Source organism: Babylonia areolata, chromosome 31 (genome assembly GCF_041734735.1).
Source record: "Babylonia areolata isolate BAREFJ2019XMU chromosome 31, ASM4173473v1, whole genome shotgun sequence".
Lineage (NCBI taxonomy): Eukaryota > Metazoa > Mollusca > Gastropoda > Neogastropoda > Buccinidae > Babylonia > Babylonia areolata.
This window is the reverse complement of record NC_134906.1, coordinates 2,413,961-2,432,729: the sequence shown is the minus strand read 5'-3', so window position 1 is coordinate 2,432,729 and position 18,769 is coordinate 2,413,961. Positions and strand designations below refer to the sequence as shown.

General features: G+C 41.5%; 1 protein-coding gene across 1 annotated transcript in view; it reads right to left on the bottom strand.

Moving 5' to 3' along the window:
- Positions 1-835: 835 nt before the first annotated feature.
- Positions 836-18,769, bottom strand: part of LOC143275863 (actin-related protein 5-like) — a 29,824-nt gene continuing 11,890 nt past the window's right edge. Inside the window, exons 9-19 of the mRNA XM_076580155.1 lie at positions 18,058-18,156; positions 16,869-16,949; positions 14,551-14,679; positions 13,051-13,200; positions 11,732-11,924; positions 8,137-8,201; positions 7,208-7,302; positions 5,649-5,726; positions 3,437-3,554; positions 1,434-1,545; positions 836-1,069 (exon numbers count right to left, since the gene is read on the bottom strand). Coding sequence (XP_076436270.1) covers positions 900-1,069; positions 1,434-1,545; positions 3,437-3,554; positions 5,649-5,726; positions 7,208-7,302; positions 8,137-8,201; positions 11,732-11,924; positions 13,051-13,200; positions 14,551-14,679; positions 16,869-16,949; positions 18,058-18,156 — 1,290 coding nt within the window. The 3' untranslated portion in view covers positions 836-899. The remainder of the gene's footprint in view (positions 1,070-1,433; positions 1,546-3,436; positions 3,555-5,648; positions 5,727-7,207; positions 7,303-8,136; positions 8,202-11,731; positions 11,925-13,050; positions 13,201-14,550; positions 14,680-16,868; positions 16,950-18,057; positions 18,157-18,769) is intronic.

Sequence of the window (18,769 nt, the reverse complement as noted above, 5' to 3'; positions counted from 1 at the left end):
AGAGGTGAATGTTGACAAAGAGTACCACAGTTCTGACGACGGAAGCTAAAGGTTGGGTCATTCAGACACCCACTGGACATCCCAGGGGTCTGTGTAGAGAAGATAGGACTGGCTATACTGAATGAGTTAAACAGGGCCCCAGAAAGACAACACATTAACGATCGGCAACAAAACCAAAACTTTTAATGTCAAGCGTGCGTGTTTCAAATGCACAACATTTGATTGCGAGCTTTACCAGTCAGCTGCTAGTGTTTTCCTTGTATATGAAAAAATAAAGATGAATACTCATACAGCACAATCAATCCAACCAATGAAAATAACTTGGCAGGTGTTTGCGGCATCATCACCATGTCAACAAGATACGTTTGAAAATTTTGTTGTTTTTTTTCTTTCATGCCTGTCAGCTGGATGTCTAAGGTTAGCAATGATGCTGAACACAGCATGTTGTGGTGTGAGCCATACACACACAGAGAGAAATACAAAATCCATTTACATCATCAATTTAATAAAAACACAACAATATCCATACATCAACACACACACTTTCCTAAAATACACAGAGAAAATCATATGCACACAGGTATACATGCACAATATCTTTTCCCACAAACACATATTGACAGTCACACACACACTGTCCATGCATACACATACAATAACTCACTCACACACACAAAATCCATTATCTTAACACACACTTTACCAAAACACAGATAAAAGGACACACACACACACAATAATTATATATTCCCCACATATACACACTGGCACACACAACTGCATGTGCAAACGCACGTAATCACACTCACACATACAATCACTCTCACTCACACTCGCAAGCACACCAACACCTACCCACCACCCAAACCACCCCACACCCACCCTCTCTCTCATCTGACTCATTTCCCCTTGGCACCCGGGGTGGGGAAGAAGCGGTTGGAGGCGCGGTGCTCCGTGAAGTAGCCCTCCCCCATCTCCTGGTACTGGGCCCTGGTGATGCTGCTCTTCCCCAGCTGGGGGCTCAGCGCCCAGTGCCTCGCTCCTGTCCACCCGTCCAACACCGGGCTCCCTGCACACACACACAGCACATACAGTGCATCGCTTGGCGTCAGTGGGAACCATTCCTCGACACAGCACAACAGTGACCACACACAAGGGAGAAGGGAGGGGCCACACAGCCTCGAAAAAAAAATAATAATAAAATAATAATAAATAAATAATTAAAAGAAAATAACAAAAAATAAATAAATTAAAATAAAATAATAATAGATTAATACATAAAAATACTACTAATAATAATATTTATAAGGCGCAAGACTGAACAGTTAAAATGAGTGACATATCATGCCACGCTATGACAAAACCGGTTCCAACATGTATCCATATCCATGCACACATAGCAAAGGGTGAGCAGGGAAACAAACACGCCATACCAGCCACAGTGACGTTGAACGAGGACTGGAACGGCCTTGTTTCCAGCAGCTCTCTCTCCATGCGTTCCTTCAGACCAGGAACCTGGGCCATGCCCCCGGTCAGGAACACGTTCTGTGGCAGATGGATATAGATGGATATAGATACATTTACACAGTACTATACAATACAAGGCCATCCCTCCTGTCAGGAACACGTTCTGCGGCAGATGGAGATATAGATACATTTATACAGTACAATACAATACAAGGCCATCCCTCCTGTCAGGAACACGTTCTGTGGCTGATGGATATAGATACATTTACACAATACTATACTATACAATACAAGGCCATCCCTCCTGTCAGGAACACGTTCTGCGGCAGATGGATATAGATACATGTACACAGTACAATACAAGGCTATCCCCCTGTCAGGAACACGTTCTGTGGCAGATGGATATAGATACATTTACACAGTACTATACTATACAATACAAGGCCATCCCCCTGTCAGGAACACGTTCTGTGGCAGATGGATATAGATACATTTACACAATACAATACAAGGCCATCCCCCCTGTCAGGAACACGTTCTGTGGCAGATGGATATAGATACATTTACACAATACAATACAAGGCCATCCCCCCTGTCAGGAACACGTTGTTCTGCGGCAGATGGATATAGATACATGTACACAATACAATACAAGGCTATCCCCCTGTCAGGAACACGTTCTGTGGCAGATGGATATAGATACATTTACACAGTACAATACTATACTATACAATACAAGGCCATCCCTCCTGTCAGGAACACGTTCTGCGGCAGATGGATATAGATACATTTACACAGTACAATACAATACAAGGCCATCCCTCCTGTCAGGAACACGTTCTGTGGCAGATGGATACAGACACATGTATACAAGACAGTCAGGACGACAGATGCCTCCACTACTGTTTTAATGGTTATAGTCCGACACAACTAGGATGGAGATTTTTCTCATCACCCAGGTCAACATATGTGCAGACCTGCTAGTTCCTGAACCCCCTTCATGTGTATAAGCACGAAGAAGAGCAAATATGTGTGTTAAAGACCCTGTAATCCATGTCAGCATTCGGTGAGTTATGGAAATAAGAACATACCCAGCATGCACACCCCCCAAAATGGTGTATGGATGCCGACATGGTGTGTAAAAAACCTCAACACCTTCATACATGAAATATGGTACATGTGTGTGTGTGTGTGTGTGTGCCTGTGTGTGTGTGTGTGTTGTGTGTTGTGTCTGTGTTGTGTCTGTGTGTGTGTTGTGTCTCTGTGTGTGTCTCTGTGTGTGTGTCTCTGTGTGTTGTGTCTGTGTGTGTGCGTGTTGTGTCTGTGTGTGTCTGTGTGTGTGTCTGTGTCTTTGTGTGTGTGTGTCTGTGTGTGTCTGTGTGTGTGTTGTGTCTGTGTGTGTGTTGTGTCTGTGTGTGTGTGTGTGTGTGTGTGTTGTGTCTGTGTGTGTATTGTGTCTGTGTGCGTGAATTAAACCTGACTGAATGAAACTGGAAACAAATGATGAACGCCCAATGGCAGCCGTCAGTCGGCTCTACCCAGGTAGGCAGCCTGTTGTGCAAATGACTCAAGGTTCATAGAGCGCTTAGTCTCTGACTGAAGATAAACGCTATAAAATTATAAGTATCCATAACATCACCATACTATCCACAACTATCATACATACATACTGTTTTGTTTTCTCTTCATCTAATATCAGTGAACAGACATAAAATCGATGAACAACAACAATACATACATACATATCATGAGCATACATACATACCTATCCTTAAGAAATCTCCACTGGGCACAACACAATACATGCCTGGCAAAAAATGAAATACTATCAAATAAAATAAAATAGAAAATAGACTAAAATAAAATAAAATAAAAAAAAGAAATGAAAACGAAAGAAAACAAAATGAAATGAAGTAGTAAAACAGAACAGAATAAAATAAAAAAAAATTTAAAAAAAAACAATACACACCTGGCACAGCCGCTTCTGAGAGGGAAGGTCAAACTTTGTCAGCACATAGTTCAGCGTCTCCGCCAGTCCCGCCTGCTCCATGCCAAGCATCGACGGCTGGAACAGCAACTCTGGGGCCCTGAAAGGGATAGTAGATTGGTAATTGTGAAGCGCTGAAAGGGACAGTAAACGGTAACTCTGGGGCCCTGAAAGGGACACTAAATGGGTAACTGTGGGGCCCTGAAAGGGACAGTGGACGAGTAACTCTGGGGCCCTGAAAGGGACAGTAGATTGGTAACTGTGGGACCCTGAAAAACAAGATGGGTAATTGTGGGGCCCTGAAATGGACAGTAAATGGGTAATTGTGGGGCCCTGAAAGGGACAGGAGATGGGTAACTGAGAGGCATTGAAAGGGACAGTAAATGGGTAATTGTGGGGCCCTGAAAGGGACAGTAAATGGGTAATTGTGGGGCCCTGAAAGGGACAGTAGATGGGTAACTGTGAGGCGCTGAGAGGGACGGTAAATGGGTACTTGTGGGGCGCTGAAAGGGACAGTAGATGGATAACTGTGGGGCCCTGAAAGGGACAGGAGATGGGTAACTGTGAGGCACTGAAAGGGACAGTAAATGGGTAATTGTGGGGCCCTGAAAGGGACAGGAAATGGGTAATTGTGGGGCCCTGAAAGGGACAGTAGATGGATAAATGTGGGGCCCTGAAAGGGACAGTAGATGGGTAACTGACAGCATGTGTGTATGTGCATGTATGACAGCATATGTGAGTATGTGTGTGCATGTGCATGTGAGAGAAAGAAGAAAAGAAAAAGAGACATGAAAGAACACTGTGAAGAAACAAAGAAAAGGAAGACTGTAACTTAAAAGCAGGAATGGTCAGTAGAGATTAAAAAAAAAGAAAAAAAAAAAAAGATTCACCAGGGTTAACCCTCTTGTTGCCATGGTTTCTTTTATGTACACAAACAGCACACAGGACACTGGTTCATCACCAGAGATCAGCATCAAAGATCACCACTCAAAGATGAGAGGAGGGGGGTGGGAGGACGAGTATAACTCTGAGGAGTTGAATCGAGAACCTTTACTCCTTAGTCAGGCGCTTTATGGACTGAGCCAACACCACTCTCCACACACCTGTTCAAATGGAAAGTCTTCTCTGTTCAACTTGCTTGCCATATCTGTGACGAGTCTTGAGCAACAATGAAGATGCAAACATTTTCCATACAACTTAGTAGGTCGTGTCCAAAGTAAGAGCAGGCATTACCGGACACCACCCAAGTGACTCGACAGCATTGCAGGGTCTCCTTTGGTGTGTGGCCTCCTGGCGACCTGACATCGATACCACTCTCTCGACTTCTGATGCTGTGACTGCTAAAGACAAGCCCATGTGTGGATGTGTAAGGACTCAAAATTGCCCACGTAGGATCTACGCCTCTGAAACAGTGCAGATGATGGCGCACGAAAAAAAAAAAAAATCACTGGAACAATTTCCTTTGTGTGCAGTGACTTCTTCTTCTTCTTCTGCGTTCACTCGTATGCACACGAGTGGGCTTTTACGTGTATGACCGTTTTTACCCCGCCATGTAGGCAGCCATACTCCGTTTTCGGGGGTGTGCATGCTGGGTATGTTCTTGTTTCCATAACCCACTGAACGCTGACATGGACTACAGGATCTTTAACGTGCGTATTTGATCTTCTGCTTGCATATACACACGAAGGGGGTTCAGGCACTAGCAGGTCTGCACATATGTTGACCTGGGAGATCGTAAAAATCTTCACCCTTTACCCACCAGGCGCCGTCAAAGTGATTCGAACCCGGGACCCTCAGATTGACAGTCCAACGCTTTAACCACTCGGCTATTGCGCCCGTCTGTGCAGTGACTATACCTGCAAGATTATCCTTTTACACAGTCTCTTCATCTGGAAAGATATCCTTTATTCCTTTATGCACATTCACTATATTTGTAAAGATATCCGTAATGCACAGTCACTGTATCTGGAAGGATTTTTTGACTCACTTGTGTAAACAAAGTGAGTCTATGTTTTAACCCAGCGTTCGGTTGTCTGTGTGTGTGTGTGTGTCCGTGGTAAACTTTAACATTGCCATTTTCTCTGCAAATACTTTATCAGCTGACACCAAATTAGGCATAAAAATAGGAAAAAATCCAGCTCTTTCCAGTCATCTTGTTTTTTTATCTCTCTCTCTCTCTCTGATGGACGCCTACCGTGTTCGCTCCACTCCCACATGCACCTGGAAATACTCCGCCAGGTTCATCTCTGATATTCCTCCCATGTCCAGCTCCCTGGAAAAGAGCACATATGTTAGTTATTAGACGCACACGTGTACACCGCATATGCGCGCACACTCACACATGCGTGTAAGAACATAAAATCAAAAGCACACAAAGCAACCGAAAAAAATCAGTTAAAACAACCAACCCCATCCCCCATCACACATCTCTCTCTCTCTCTCTCTCTCTCTCTATATATATATATATATATTACACTTTCTCCTTCCAAACTGACCAATCCATTATACTCTGTACTATGATTCACACAAATATTACACACTTTCTCTCTTCAGAATGACCAGTCCATCATGGTACTCTAAACTATGACACACATCTACACACTTTTTCTCTCCAGATTGACCATTCAGTCATGATACTCTCAACTGTAACTCACACACATATACACACTTTTTCTCTCCAGACTGGCCAGTCAGTCATGTTACTCTCAACAATAACTCACACACATATACACACTTTTTCTCTCCAGATTGACCAGTCAGTCATGTTACTCTCAACAATAACTCACACACATATACACACTTTTTCTCTCCAGATTGACCAGTCAGTCATGTTACTCTCAACAATAACTCACACACATATACACACTTTTTCTCTCCAGATTGACCAGTCAGTCATGATACTCTCAACTATAACTCACACACATATACACACCTCCTCTTTTCAGATTGACCAACCGATCATGATACTTTTAACTAGGACTCACTTCTTCTTCCGCTTTTGAGGGCTGCAACTCCCATGAGTATTTCCTTTCATTTTCATTTTATCACAACAGATTTCTCTGTGTGAAATTCGGGCTGCTCCCCCCAGGGAAAGCGCATCGCTACACTACAGCGCCGCCCATTTTTTTGCATTTTTTCCTGCGTGCAGTTTTATTTGTTTTTCCTATCCAAGTGGATTTTTCTACAGAATTTTGCCAGGAACAACCTTTTTGTTGCCATGGGTTCTTTTACGTGCGCAAAGTGCATGCTGCACACGGGACCTCAGTTTATCATCTCATCCGAATGACTAGCATCCAGACCACCACTCAAGGTCTAGTGGAGGGGGAGAAAATATCGGCGGCTGAGCCGTGATTTGAACCAGCGCGCTCAGATTCTCTCGCTTCCTAGGCGGACGCATTACCTCTAGGCCATCACTCCACATGAATGTGCTTTTTAACCCCGCCATATACACAACCATATTCCGTTTTTAGGGGTGTGCAAACTGGGTATGTTCTCGTTTCCCTAACCCACAGAACACTGACAAGGATTACGGGATCTTTAAAACGAGCGTGTTTGGATCTTCTTCATGCATACACATACAAAAGAGGGGTTCAGGCACTAGCATGTCTGCACATCCGCTGACTTAGGAAACGGGAAAAATCTCCAGGCTTAACCCACCCAGGCGCCATGACTGAGGTTCGAAACCAAGACCCCCCCCTCAAGATGTTAAGTTCAATGCTTTTACCACTCGGCTGCTGTGCCCCTCAAACTCACTTCTGAAATTCTGGATCATGTTCCTTCAGCACTGTTTCCAGTTCTTCCAGTTTTTCGTCCTCCGCCTCAGAATCACTGGTTCCCTGCTCTGTATTCTGGGAGAGACAGAAGACGATGAATTACTTTTGGTTTTGTTTTGTTTTTTAATTTATTTTCTTTTACTTTTCTAAAACACACACAAGAAAAGAACAAGGAAAAAAAAAACACAAATAAAATGAAGATAAAATAAGATAGTTTTACAAAGCAGAAAAAAAACCCAACTAATTACTTTAATCAAACCAGACAGTCACACACATACACACAAATACATGCACACACATACACTCCACACACACACACACACTCACATGCACACAGACATTAATACACAAATTACAAGTCTCAGACAGACAGACAAAAACAGAGACAGAGAGAATGGGACAAGAAACATACACACTTAATATATATATATATATATATATATAAGTGTGTATGTTTCTTGCTCCATTCTCTCTCTCTCTCTCTCTCTCTCTCTATATATATATATATATATATATATATATATGATAGTCAGTCATGTCCGACTATGACCATCAGAACAGCAGAGGAGGCAACTGCTGTTCCGACTATTTGGCCTAGAATTTGATTATAGTGGAGAGTGTCTTGCCCAAGTACATCCCCACTCTCTCGGCCAAGAGGGTTTTAGGACAGTCGGCGTTGGGATGGTCCCCAAGGGCTAACTAGCCCACAAGGCTGCAGTACAAAGAGCCAGTGCAATTTTGCCTCCTAGTTTGAGAGACATAGTCCTTCACAAAAGACTAAGCTGTAAATGGTTTCCCATTGACTGAAGAAACCATTGATAATACAGCTCTCACTTTGCTGTTGGCCCAAATGTAAACTTATGTCAATCTGTGATATAAGCCAAAGTATATATATATACATGTACTTACAATTTCCTTGTAGACGTCCCAGTCATCATCATTCTGTCCAAAGTTGTCATCCTTCTTTTTGTTTTCTGCACGAACATTCACCAGTTGTGAACTGAACACTTCAACCTTACACATTCACAACATGTATATGAACATTCACCAGTTGTGAACTAAACACTTCAACCTTACACATTCACAACATGTATATGAACATTCACCAGTTGTGAACTAAACACTTCAACCTTACACATTCACAACATGTACATGAACATTCACCAGTTGTGAACTGAACAGTTCAACCTTAGACATTCACAACATGTATATGAACATTCACCAGTTGTGAACTGAACAGTTCAACCTTACACATTCACAACATGTATATGAACATTCACCAGTTGTGAACTGAACAGTTCAACCTTAGACATTCACAACATGTATATGAACATTCACCAGTTGTGAACTGAACAGTTCAACCTTACACATTCACAACATGTATATGAACATTCACCAGTTGTGAACTGAACAGTTCAACCTTACACATTCACAACATGTATATGAACATTCACCAGTTGTGAACTGAACAGTTCAACCTTACACATTCACAACATGTATATGAACATTCACCAGTTGTGAACTGAACAGTTCAACCTTACACATTCACAACATGTATATGAACATTCACCAGTTGTGAACTGAACAGTTCAACCTTAGACATTCACAACATGTATATGAGCATTCACCAGTTGTGAACTGAACAGTTCAACCTTACACATTCACCACATGTATGTGAACATTCGCCAGTTGTGAACTGAACAGTTCAACCTTAGACATTCACAACATGTATATGAGCATTCACCAGTTGTGAACTGAACAGTTCAACCTTAGACATTCACAACATGTATATGAGCATTCACCAGTTGTGAACTGAACAGTTCAACCTTAGACATTCACAACATGTATATGAGCATTCACCAGTTGTGAACTGAACAGTTCAACCTTAGACATTCACCACATGTATATGAGCATTCACCAGTTGTGAACTGAACAGTTCAACCTTAGACATTCACAACATGTATATGAACATTCACCAGTTGTGAACTGAACAGTTCAACCTTAGACATTCACAACATGTATATGAACATTCACCAGTTGTGAACTAAACACTTCAACCTTAGACATTCACAACATGTATATGAACATTCACCAGTTGTGAACTGAACAGTTCAACCTTAGACATTCACAACATGTCTATGAACATTCACCAGTTGTGAACTAAACACTTCAACCTTAGACATTCACAACATGTATATGAACATTCACCAGTTGTGAACTGAACAGTTCAACCTTAGACATTCACAACATGTATATGAACATTCACCAGTTGTGAACTAAACAATTCAACCTTAGACATTCACAAAATGTGGAGGGACAAAAAACAACAACCAACAAATGAGTAACAAACATCAGTTTCAATCATTAGCTGACAAGAAAACCACCATCACTGATATCTGGAAAAGAGCTACCACATCATTACTATCTGAAGAAAAGTTACTACTTCCCAAATACCTGTTAGACAGACTCCAACGAATTCAGAATAACGCTGCCAGACTCATTTGCAGAGCTTCTAAATTTGACCATGTTTCTCCTCTCCTTCAGTCTCTCCACTGGTTGCCTGTTTCTGATCGAATAGACTATAAGCTATCCACTCTGACCTTTTCTGCAGTCAACGGATCTGGCCCCAAGTATCTTTCTGAACTCATCCATATCTATACCCCGTCTCGCCAGCTCCGTTCTTCCTCTGATACTCGACTTCTCAGGATACCTCACGTCAGAAGTAAGACCTATGGACACAGATCGTTTTCTTTTCAATCGCCAAAGACGTGGAACAAGCTCCCTGATAACCTCCGTCACTCTGATTCCCTCGCATCTTTTAAATCTCGTCTCAAAACTCACCTTTTCCCTCAGCAATAAGTTCAATTGTGGCAGGTCCACAACTACATGCATGTATATGAATGTGTATTGTGTGTGCGTGTGTTTATGTAAGTTTGTGCCTGCCTATGTGTGCGTATTTGTTAGGGTAGCTGTTAGATACACATGTATGTTAAAATGTATGTATGCAGTGTGTGTGTGTGTGTGCGCGTACGTGCGTGCGTGCGTGTGTGTGTGTGTGTGGTCACATTTTGGTGTGTGTATGTAACATAGATATAATGTTTTATGTTATCAAAAGCGTTTTTGTAAAGCACCTAGAGCAGATTTCTGGATAGTGTGCTATATAAGTATCCATTATTATTATTATTATTATTATTAAATTATTATCTACAGAATAAAATAAAATAAAATAAAATAAAAACCACCTACTCCATCGTTATCGTCAGGGGAAATAAACTACCATTGTATTATTACCTGCAGAAAATAAAACTCTCACATCATTATTATCTGGAAAAAAAAACCCTTACAAGATCAATATTATCAGAAAAAAAGCTATGACATCATTATTATCTGGAAAAGGATACCACATCATTATACTATGAAAAAAGCTAACACATTATCTGAAAAAAACCCTACCTCATCATAATTATCAGTAAAAAAAAATAATAATTAAAAAAATCTATCGCTTCATTTTTTTCTGGGGAAAAGCTTGCACATCCTTACCACCTTAAAAAAATGTTATCACATCATTGTTATCTGATGAAAATCTACACATTATTATTTCATTAATAAAATAAAACCTACCCCATCATCATTATTGGAGAAAAAAAAAACTACCACATCATTGTCATCTGGAGAAAAACTTACTACATCTCAATGATCTTGAGAAAAAAAGGGGAAAAAAAACTAGCACATCATTATCATCTGAAAAAACAACAACAAAAAAACCTCATCATCATCTGAAGAAAAATCTATAATTATCATTATTATCTGGAAAAAAAAACAAAACCTACCACAACATTTTCATCTGGAGAAAAACTACCACATCTTTATGACCTGGAGAAAATTACATCATTACTTTCTGGAGAAAAACCTACCCCATCATCATGATCTAGAAAAAAAAAAAAAAAAAAAAAAATCTGCCACTTCATTATGATCTGCAGAAAAAGAAAAAAAAAACTACTATATCTTTATGATCTGGGGAAGAAAAGGTACCACAGTATAAAATCATTTATGAGGAAAAAAAAAAAAGCTACATCACTATTACCAGGAGAGAAAAAAATAACTGAAAAAAAAGAAACAACTGCCACACATTATAATTTGGAGAAAAGGCTAACTGGTATGAAAAATTAAAAAAATTACAATACTAAAAACAAAAACAAAACCCCACTACACCATTATAATCTGGGGAGAAAAAAATTTACTAGTATGCAACAACAACAAAAAAACCAAAAAAAACCACCACCATTACAATCAGGGGGAAAAAAACTAACTGGCATGAAAAAAAACGAAAAAAAAACACCACACCATTATAATCTAGGGGTAAAAAAAAACTAACTGGTTTGAAAAAAAAAAATCTAATTAAAAAAAAAACTGTGACACCATTATGATGGGAGGGGGGGGTTTAAAAAAAAAAGTATCCCGTCACCCATCCCTGCAACACTCTCCATCATCAACTCAAACCTACGCGCTGCCAGCTGCGAGATGATGCGCATGCGCTCCTGAGAGGCCAGCGTGCCGCGCTTGGCCATGTTGGCTTTCTTCTGCCGCCGGGTGTTCCGAGCGTCCAGGATCTTGTTTCGCTTCTGTCGGATTTCCGTCAGCCAGCCCTGGAAGTCACACTGCCGCCGCTGCTCCAGGCGGCGCTCCTCCACCAGTTCCTGCCCCATCACAGAATCTCCGTCACCACAAGATGATGATAGGTAAACAGATTTAATTTAATGAATAGATAAAATTAAATAATAATAATGATGATGATAAAAACTGGCATTTTAAAAGTTTGGTTTTATTTATATTTATATTTTATTTTATTATATATATAAGTATATATATATATATATATATATTCTTTCTTTTATGGTGATGGTGATTCTGCATTGCCAGGGTTGCATGGGTTAAAAGGTCAGTTGTTTTTGGGGTGTTTTTTTTGTTTTGTTTTTGTTGTTGTTTTTTGTGGTGATGGTGATTCTGCGTTGCCAGGGTTGAATGTATTTGTATTTGTATTTCTTTTTATCACAACAGATTTCTCGCAGAAAAAAAATACCAAAAAAATGGGTGGCGCTGTAGTGTAGCGATGCGCTCTCCCTGGGAAGAGCAGCCCAAATTTCACTCAGAGAAATCTGTTGCGATAAAAAGAAATACAAATATATAATATATATATATATATATGGATTCATCCTAACGCAGTGATGCCCCTTCCTTTAGAATAATAATAATAATAATGCTACTTATATAGCACTGAATCTTGTGCATAGACAAATCTAAGCGCTTTCGCACAAGTCATTCACACGCATGCATAATTCTAAAACTGGAGAAACTGAAGACAAGGAAAACAGGGAAGGGAGGCTATTTTGGGGAGAGGTGGGTTTTAAGGCCAGACTTGAAAGAGCTGAGTGTGGAGACTTGACGAAGCAAAAGAGGAATTTCATTCCAATTGCAAGGTCCAGGGACAGAGAAAGAACGGCGGCCAACAGTCGAGAGTTTGAATCTGGGTATGCGTAAGTGGAGTGAATCCGACGCTGATCGTAGTGAGTGAGATGGAGTGTAGAGGTGAAGGCAGCCACAGAGATAGGAAGGGGCTGATTTGTGAATACATTTGTAGCATAGAGTGCTGATCTTGTACTTTATTCGGTGTGAGACAGGGGGCCAGTGGAGATGTTGCAAAAGAGGAGTGATGTGCTCAGATCTTTTCTTTCTGAGGACGAGTCGGGCAGCAGAATTTTGTATGCGCTGAAGGGACTGAATAAACTGAAACAGGCTGACAAACGGGCAAGCCAACCCACATACCTTCTGTCGCCGCTCTCTCTGCAAAGCCTGCGCCTTGGCCCGGCCCTGCTGCGCGCTCTTCAGGATGCGCTGACGTTTCTTCACCTCCAGCTGGTCTCGCGTCAGCATCTCGTCCGGGATGTCCAGCAAGGGGAAGGAACTCTCCTTGTTCTGGGGACAGACAGAGAACACGTTCCAGGGTCACACTGTCAAGGGTTTTGGAAACGTGTTTCTTTTGAATGGATGTAGAACACCAATCACGCGTGCGTGCGTGCGTGCGTGTGTGTGTTCATGGGTCAGTGTCTTGTCCAGGATGTCCAGCAAACGGAAGGAACTGTCTTTGTTCTGGGATAGATGGAGAACTGGTTGGGGAGGTGGAGGGGCTTGTGGGGGGGGGGGGGGGGATGAGGGTGGAGAGGGGAGCGGGTGGTGTGAGTCAAAGGCTTAGGTTACAGTATCTATGAACTGATGTAGAAGAACAATCATGCATGCGTGTGTCTGTGTGTCTGTCTGTGTGTGTGTGTGTGTGTGTGTGTGTGTGTGCGTGTCTGTGTGTATCTGTGTGGTTGCATGCATATGTGTGTGCGTGTGTGTGTGTGTGTGTGTGTGTGTGCATGTATGTGTGTGTTTATGTGTGCATATGTTTGTTTATGTGTGCGTGTGTGCATTTATGTGTGAATGTGTGCATGTACGCCTGTATGCCTGTGTTGTGTGCATGCATGTGTGCATGCATGCGTGTGTTTTGTGCATGTGTTTGCGAGTACCCATTATTTGTTGAGCGCTCTATTACGAAAATAGGCACTATATTAGTATATAAATTAAAATCATTACCATTATCATTATCATTAGCAATAGTTGTATCATTATTACAAACACATGAGACTTCATGTGGGAAACACAAAGACTTTGTTCCGACTCAAATCAAGATTGGTTGACTGAACCCAGTATCAGCACCTCTGCAATTATTTTTCTGTCTCCCTGGTCAACATTTGTACAATCCTGTTAGTTCCTTAACTCACTCAGTACGGCCAGTCCTCTCTTCTCCTCTACACAGACCCCTTGGATGTCCAGTGGGTGTCTGAATGACCCAACCTTTAGCTTCCGTTGTCAGAATTGTGGTATTCTTTGTCAACATTCACCTCTTCAGTTATAAGAGCCTTCCGCTTGCAATATTTTGATGATGGTAATTGGGGTGAAACGCTGTTAACGTCGTCTCTTTCACCGTTCGTATGGAGAGAGTTAATCCACTCCCTGCTTATGCACATACTGAAGATCAAATAAGAGATTCTGTAATCCATGTCATTACACACACACACACACACACATGCAAACACACACACACACACACACATGCACACACAGCACACACATTCATACATCAAACAAAACATCAACAAAAAACAACTAACAAACAACCAAATCCCCAAGAAAAAAAACAAACAAAAAAAACACAAAGGGAGGTATGGATGTGGGGGCAGTATCTGGCAGAAGAAAATCCACTCCCGAACCCATCTGCCTCACCTCGGTCTCCAGAGGAGGGGGTTCGATCCCCAGAATCTTGGCCTGAGCTCTCTGCACGCTGAGGGTCAGCTTGTCCACTGCAGACTGCAAGTCCTCCACACGCTGGAACCCTGCGTTCCTCAGCGCCGTCTGCAACACCGCGGCACAGGGCGACGACGATGAATAACAAATAAAATGAATGACAAATGATAAATAATATTCATCACTTTGCTCCAACTACTCAGCAGAAGTTCTGGCTGCAACACCATGATACAGGGACGACCATGATGAATAATGAATAAAATAAATCATAAATAATAATGCATCACTTTGCAACAGTTTCAGTTTCTCAAGTCACTGTGTTCGGACACCATGTTCGGACAAATCCATATATATATATATACACTATATCTGCTAGGTAGATGCTCAAAACAACTGACATGATCCGCTTAAGCAAACCCGACATAATAAAAAATAAAAAAATTCAAACAAGTTCTCTGTCGATGAAAACATCCAGTGCCTTCATACATAAAAATCATTACTTGGGTGTTGATGGGCACAGTGGTCAGAAGGAAAGGTTGCTGGATTCTCACCAGAGTTTCCCTGGGTTTGATCCCTGTCCCACTTGGCGGGTTAAGGGTGGAGATATTTTCCAATCTCCCAGGTCAACATTTGCATTTTGTATTTGTATTCCTTTTTATCATAACAGATTTCACTGTGTGAAATTCAGGCTGCTCTCCCCAGGGAGAGCGCGTCGCTACACTGCAGCGCCATCCATTTTTTTTGTATTTTTTCCTGCATGCAGTTGTTTTTTTTATTTGTTTTTCCTATCAAAAGTGGATTTTTCTAGAGAATTTTGCAAGGAACAAATCTTTTGTTGCCGTGGGTTCTTTTACATGCGCTAAGTGCATGCTCCACATGGGACCTCGGTTTATCACCTCATCCGAATGACTAGCGTCCAGACCACCACTCAAGGTCTAGTGGAGGTGGAGAAAATATTGGCGGCTGAGCTGTGATTCGAACCAGCGTGATCAGATTCTCTCGCTTCCTATGCGGACATGTTACCTCTAGGCCATCACTCCACTCCACATATGTGCAGACCTGATAGTGCCTGAACCCCCTTTGTGTGTATGGTCATGGAGAATATCAAATATGCACGTTAAAGATCCTGAAATCCATGTCAGTATTCAATGGGTTATTGAAACAAGAACAAAATACCGCAGCACATTTCAAAACATAGCAAACAATCAAGGGTGATGGCAAATAAAACAGACAGCGGAAATCAGAGAGTATCATGGGGGGCGAAAAAAGACAGAAAGAACGAAACATTTAGGATGATGGAAATCATACAAAATAATTTAATTCTGAACTAAAAAAGTGAAATCCTGAGGATAATGGAAATCATTGAGAAAAAAACAACAACAAAAAACAAAAACAAAACAACTCTTGAGAACACTGAATTCACTGAGGAAATTTTAAAAAACACAAAACATGACAACAATGAAAATGTAAAGCATTTGGGAAAACAAAACAAAGAAAATACGAGGATAATGAAAAAAAAAATCAGTGGGAAATGAAAAAAAAGCTGACAAAGAAAATCACACAAAACAATGGAAAAGAACGGAGAATAACTAAAAACACACATATACCGTAAAGTTCAGCCTATAAGCCGCTACTTTTTACCCCAGCTTCAACCTCTGCGGCTTATACAATGATGCGGCTTATCTGCAGATTTTAACGATCCCGGGAGTGTCACATTCTTGTCTATTCTTAGCTACCCCTTCAACTCACCAAAATCATGATTTCTGTCCATGAATTTTTGGATGAGCTTCAGGACAGTGTGCTAACTGTTCATGTTTTATAAATCAAATCCGCACACATTAAAGCCTTCAGATCAGCATTCAGTTCTACTCTGCTCAAGCGTACACCCTCATCATGCCAAAAACACGACGTTATGCCTATGATGCAGCCTTCAAATTGAAGGCGATCGACCTAGCAGACGACAGTGCAAGTGACGAACCAGCAGTGACCTCCACCTTCATGTTCATGAAGTGAAAGCGAGGCTGAAGTCAGTGACAAGATGGCGGAGGAAGTTGTGCTGGTTCTCTTCAACTCGCTTGCTTTTCTTTGTGTTGTTCCCGCTTGTGTTTATTTCATAACATACAGTATCGACAGCTTTTCTGTTGTATCAGTATGTGTTCCAGTACCAGAAATAAGTGCGGCTTATAAACCGGTGCGACTTATGTATGTATAAAGTTCAATCTTTTCCAAAATTTAGTGGGTGCGGCTTACATACCAGTGCGCTCAATAGACGGAACTTTACAGTACATATCACTCACATCAAAAGCTTCATCATCCTCTTCCACCATCAGATCCTGGACGGCCATCAGCCTCTGTAGTTCCTCCTCATCTTCACGTAGCTGTGCACAGCAGGGGAGGAAACTGCAGTCAGTAACTTACAAAAACTTTTCTTGGGTAGGATTTTTTGTTTTTCTGTTTTTTTTTTTTTTTTTTAATCGTTATCAAAATATGGGACTAAAAAGTGTGAACACATGAATACTATGAAATTGTTTGAAAAAGCTTATTTTATCAACAACAACAACTACAAAAAAAACCCGACAAGAATGATAGGCACAGCTGCCACATGGTTAAAAGGTTGGACTTTCAATCTGAGGCTACACTGTACAGGGTTCAAATCCTGGTCCTGGTGCCTGGTTGTTAAAGGGTGCAGTTTTTCTCCAATCTCCCAGTGTGTATACCCATGCAGAAGGTCAAACACACATATTTCAGATCTCGTAATCCATGTCAGAGTTCAGTGGGTCGTGGAAACAAAGAACATACCCAGCATACACACCCCGAACACCATGGAAACTGAATATGCCTGCTTGGTGGGGGCAACACGGTCATACACGTAAAAGCCCACATATGTATATGAGTGAACATGAGAGTCGCAGGCCGCGAACAAAGAAGAAAAGACTAAAATCCATCCTTGCCACACTAGGAATATCTTGATGAACACTTATTGTACGAACAACAAAAAGAAAAGACTAAAATCCATCCTTGCCATACTAGAAATGTCTTGATGAACACTTATTGTACGAACAACAAAAAGAAAAGACTAAAATCCATCCTTGCCACACTAGGAATGTTTTGAGGAAAAAGGAAATTTTCTATCTAAAATTACGTTTAAATAACATACTTACCGTGACCCAACTAGTGCATTCCTGTCTTGTGCAAACTACTATCCGCCCATGCGGAGAAATTGAAAGTACTACGGCCGATAACCTCCCGGAAGTAGGTAACGTCCCCTTTGTACCCCTGGCTAGCGCCCTCTTTTTCCGGCAGCCCATCTCGACACCTGTTCCTGTGCACTTCATACGGCTAAGATTTTTCGCATTTTCTATCTGTCTATCAATTCTTTGGTGTTTCTGTTTTGTGTCCAATTATGTCTTCAAACAGGTCGCACAATTAAAACTTACTTTTAAACGACGAAAGAAAAGACAGAACTCAACCTTGCCACGGCCGTACCTTTTCCATTCGCCTTCGTCTGTTGGCTTCTTTGAGCCGCATGATCTGCTGCTCTCGTCTTTCCTTCTGCTGTTCTGCACTCATCTGACTGCCTGGTAACTGTCACAGAAGAAAGGTTATATCGCTGAAAATTGTGGAAACTGTTCAAACATGAAGACCTCATGTGAACTGGTAATCTCCCGGGGTAGACAAACACTTGAAAACAGATGTTACTTTTGATTTCACTATGTGTGTAGCTAGGTCGTGTATTTTTAAATGCAAAAATTGATCGTCTTCCAAACATTTTGTATTTGTATTTGTATTCCTTTTTATCACAACAGATTTCTCTGTGTGAAATTCGGGCTGCTCTCCCCAGGGAGAGGGCGTCGCTACACTACAGCGCCACCCATTTTTTTGTATTTTTTCCTGCGTGCAGTTTTATTTGTTTTTCCTGTCGAAGTGGATTTTTCTACAGAATTTTGCCAGGAACAACCCTTTTATTGCCGTGGGTTCTTTTACGTGCGCTAAGTGCATGCTGCACACGGGACCTCGGTTTATCGTCTCATCCAGACCACCACTCAAGGTCTAATGGAGGGGGAGAAAATATCGGCGGCTGAGCCGTGATTCGAACCAGTGCCCTCAGATCCTCTAGCTTCCTAGGCGGACGCGTTACCTCTAGGCCACACATTCCAAAGCACGAGGACGTTTTACACCACAAACAGATGTCATCACT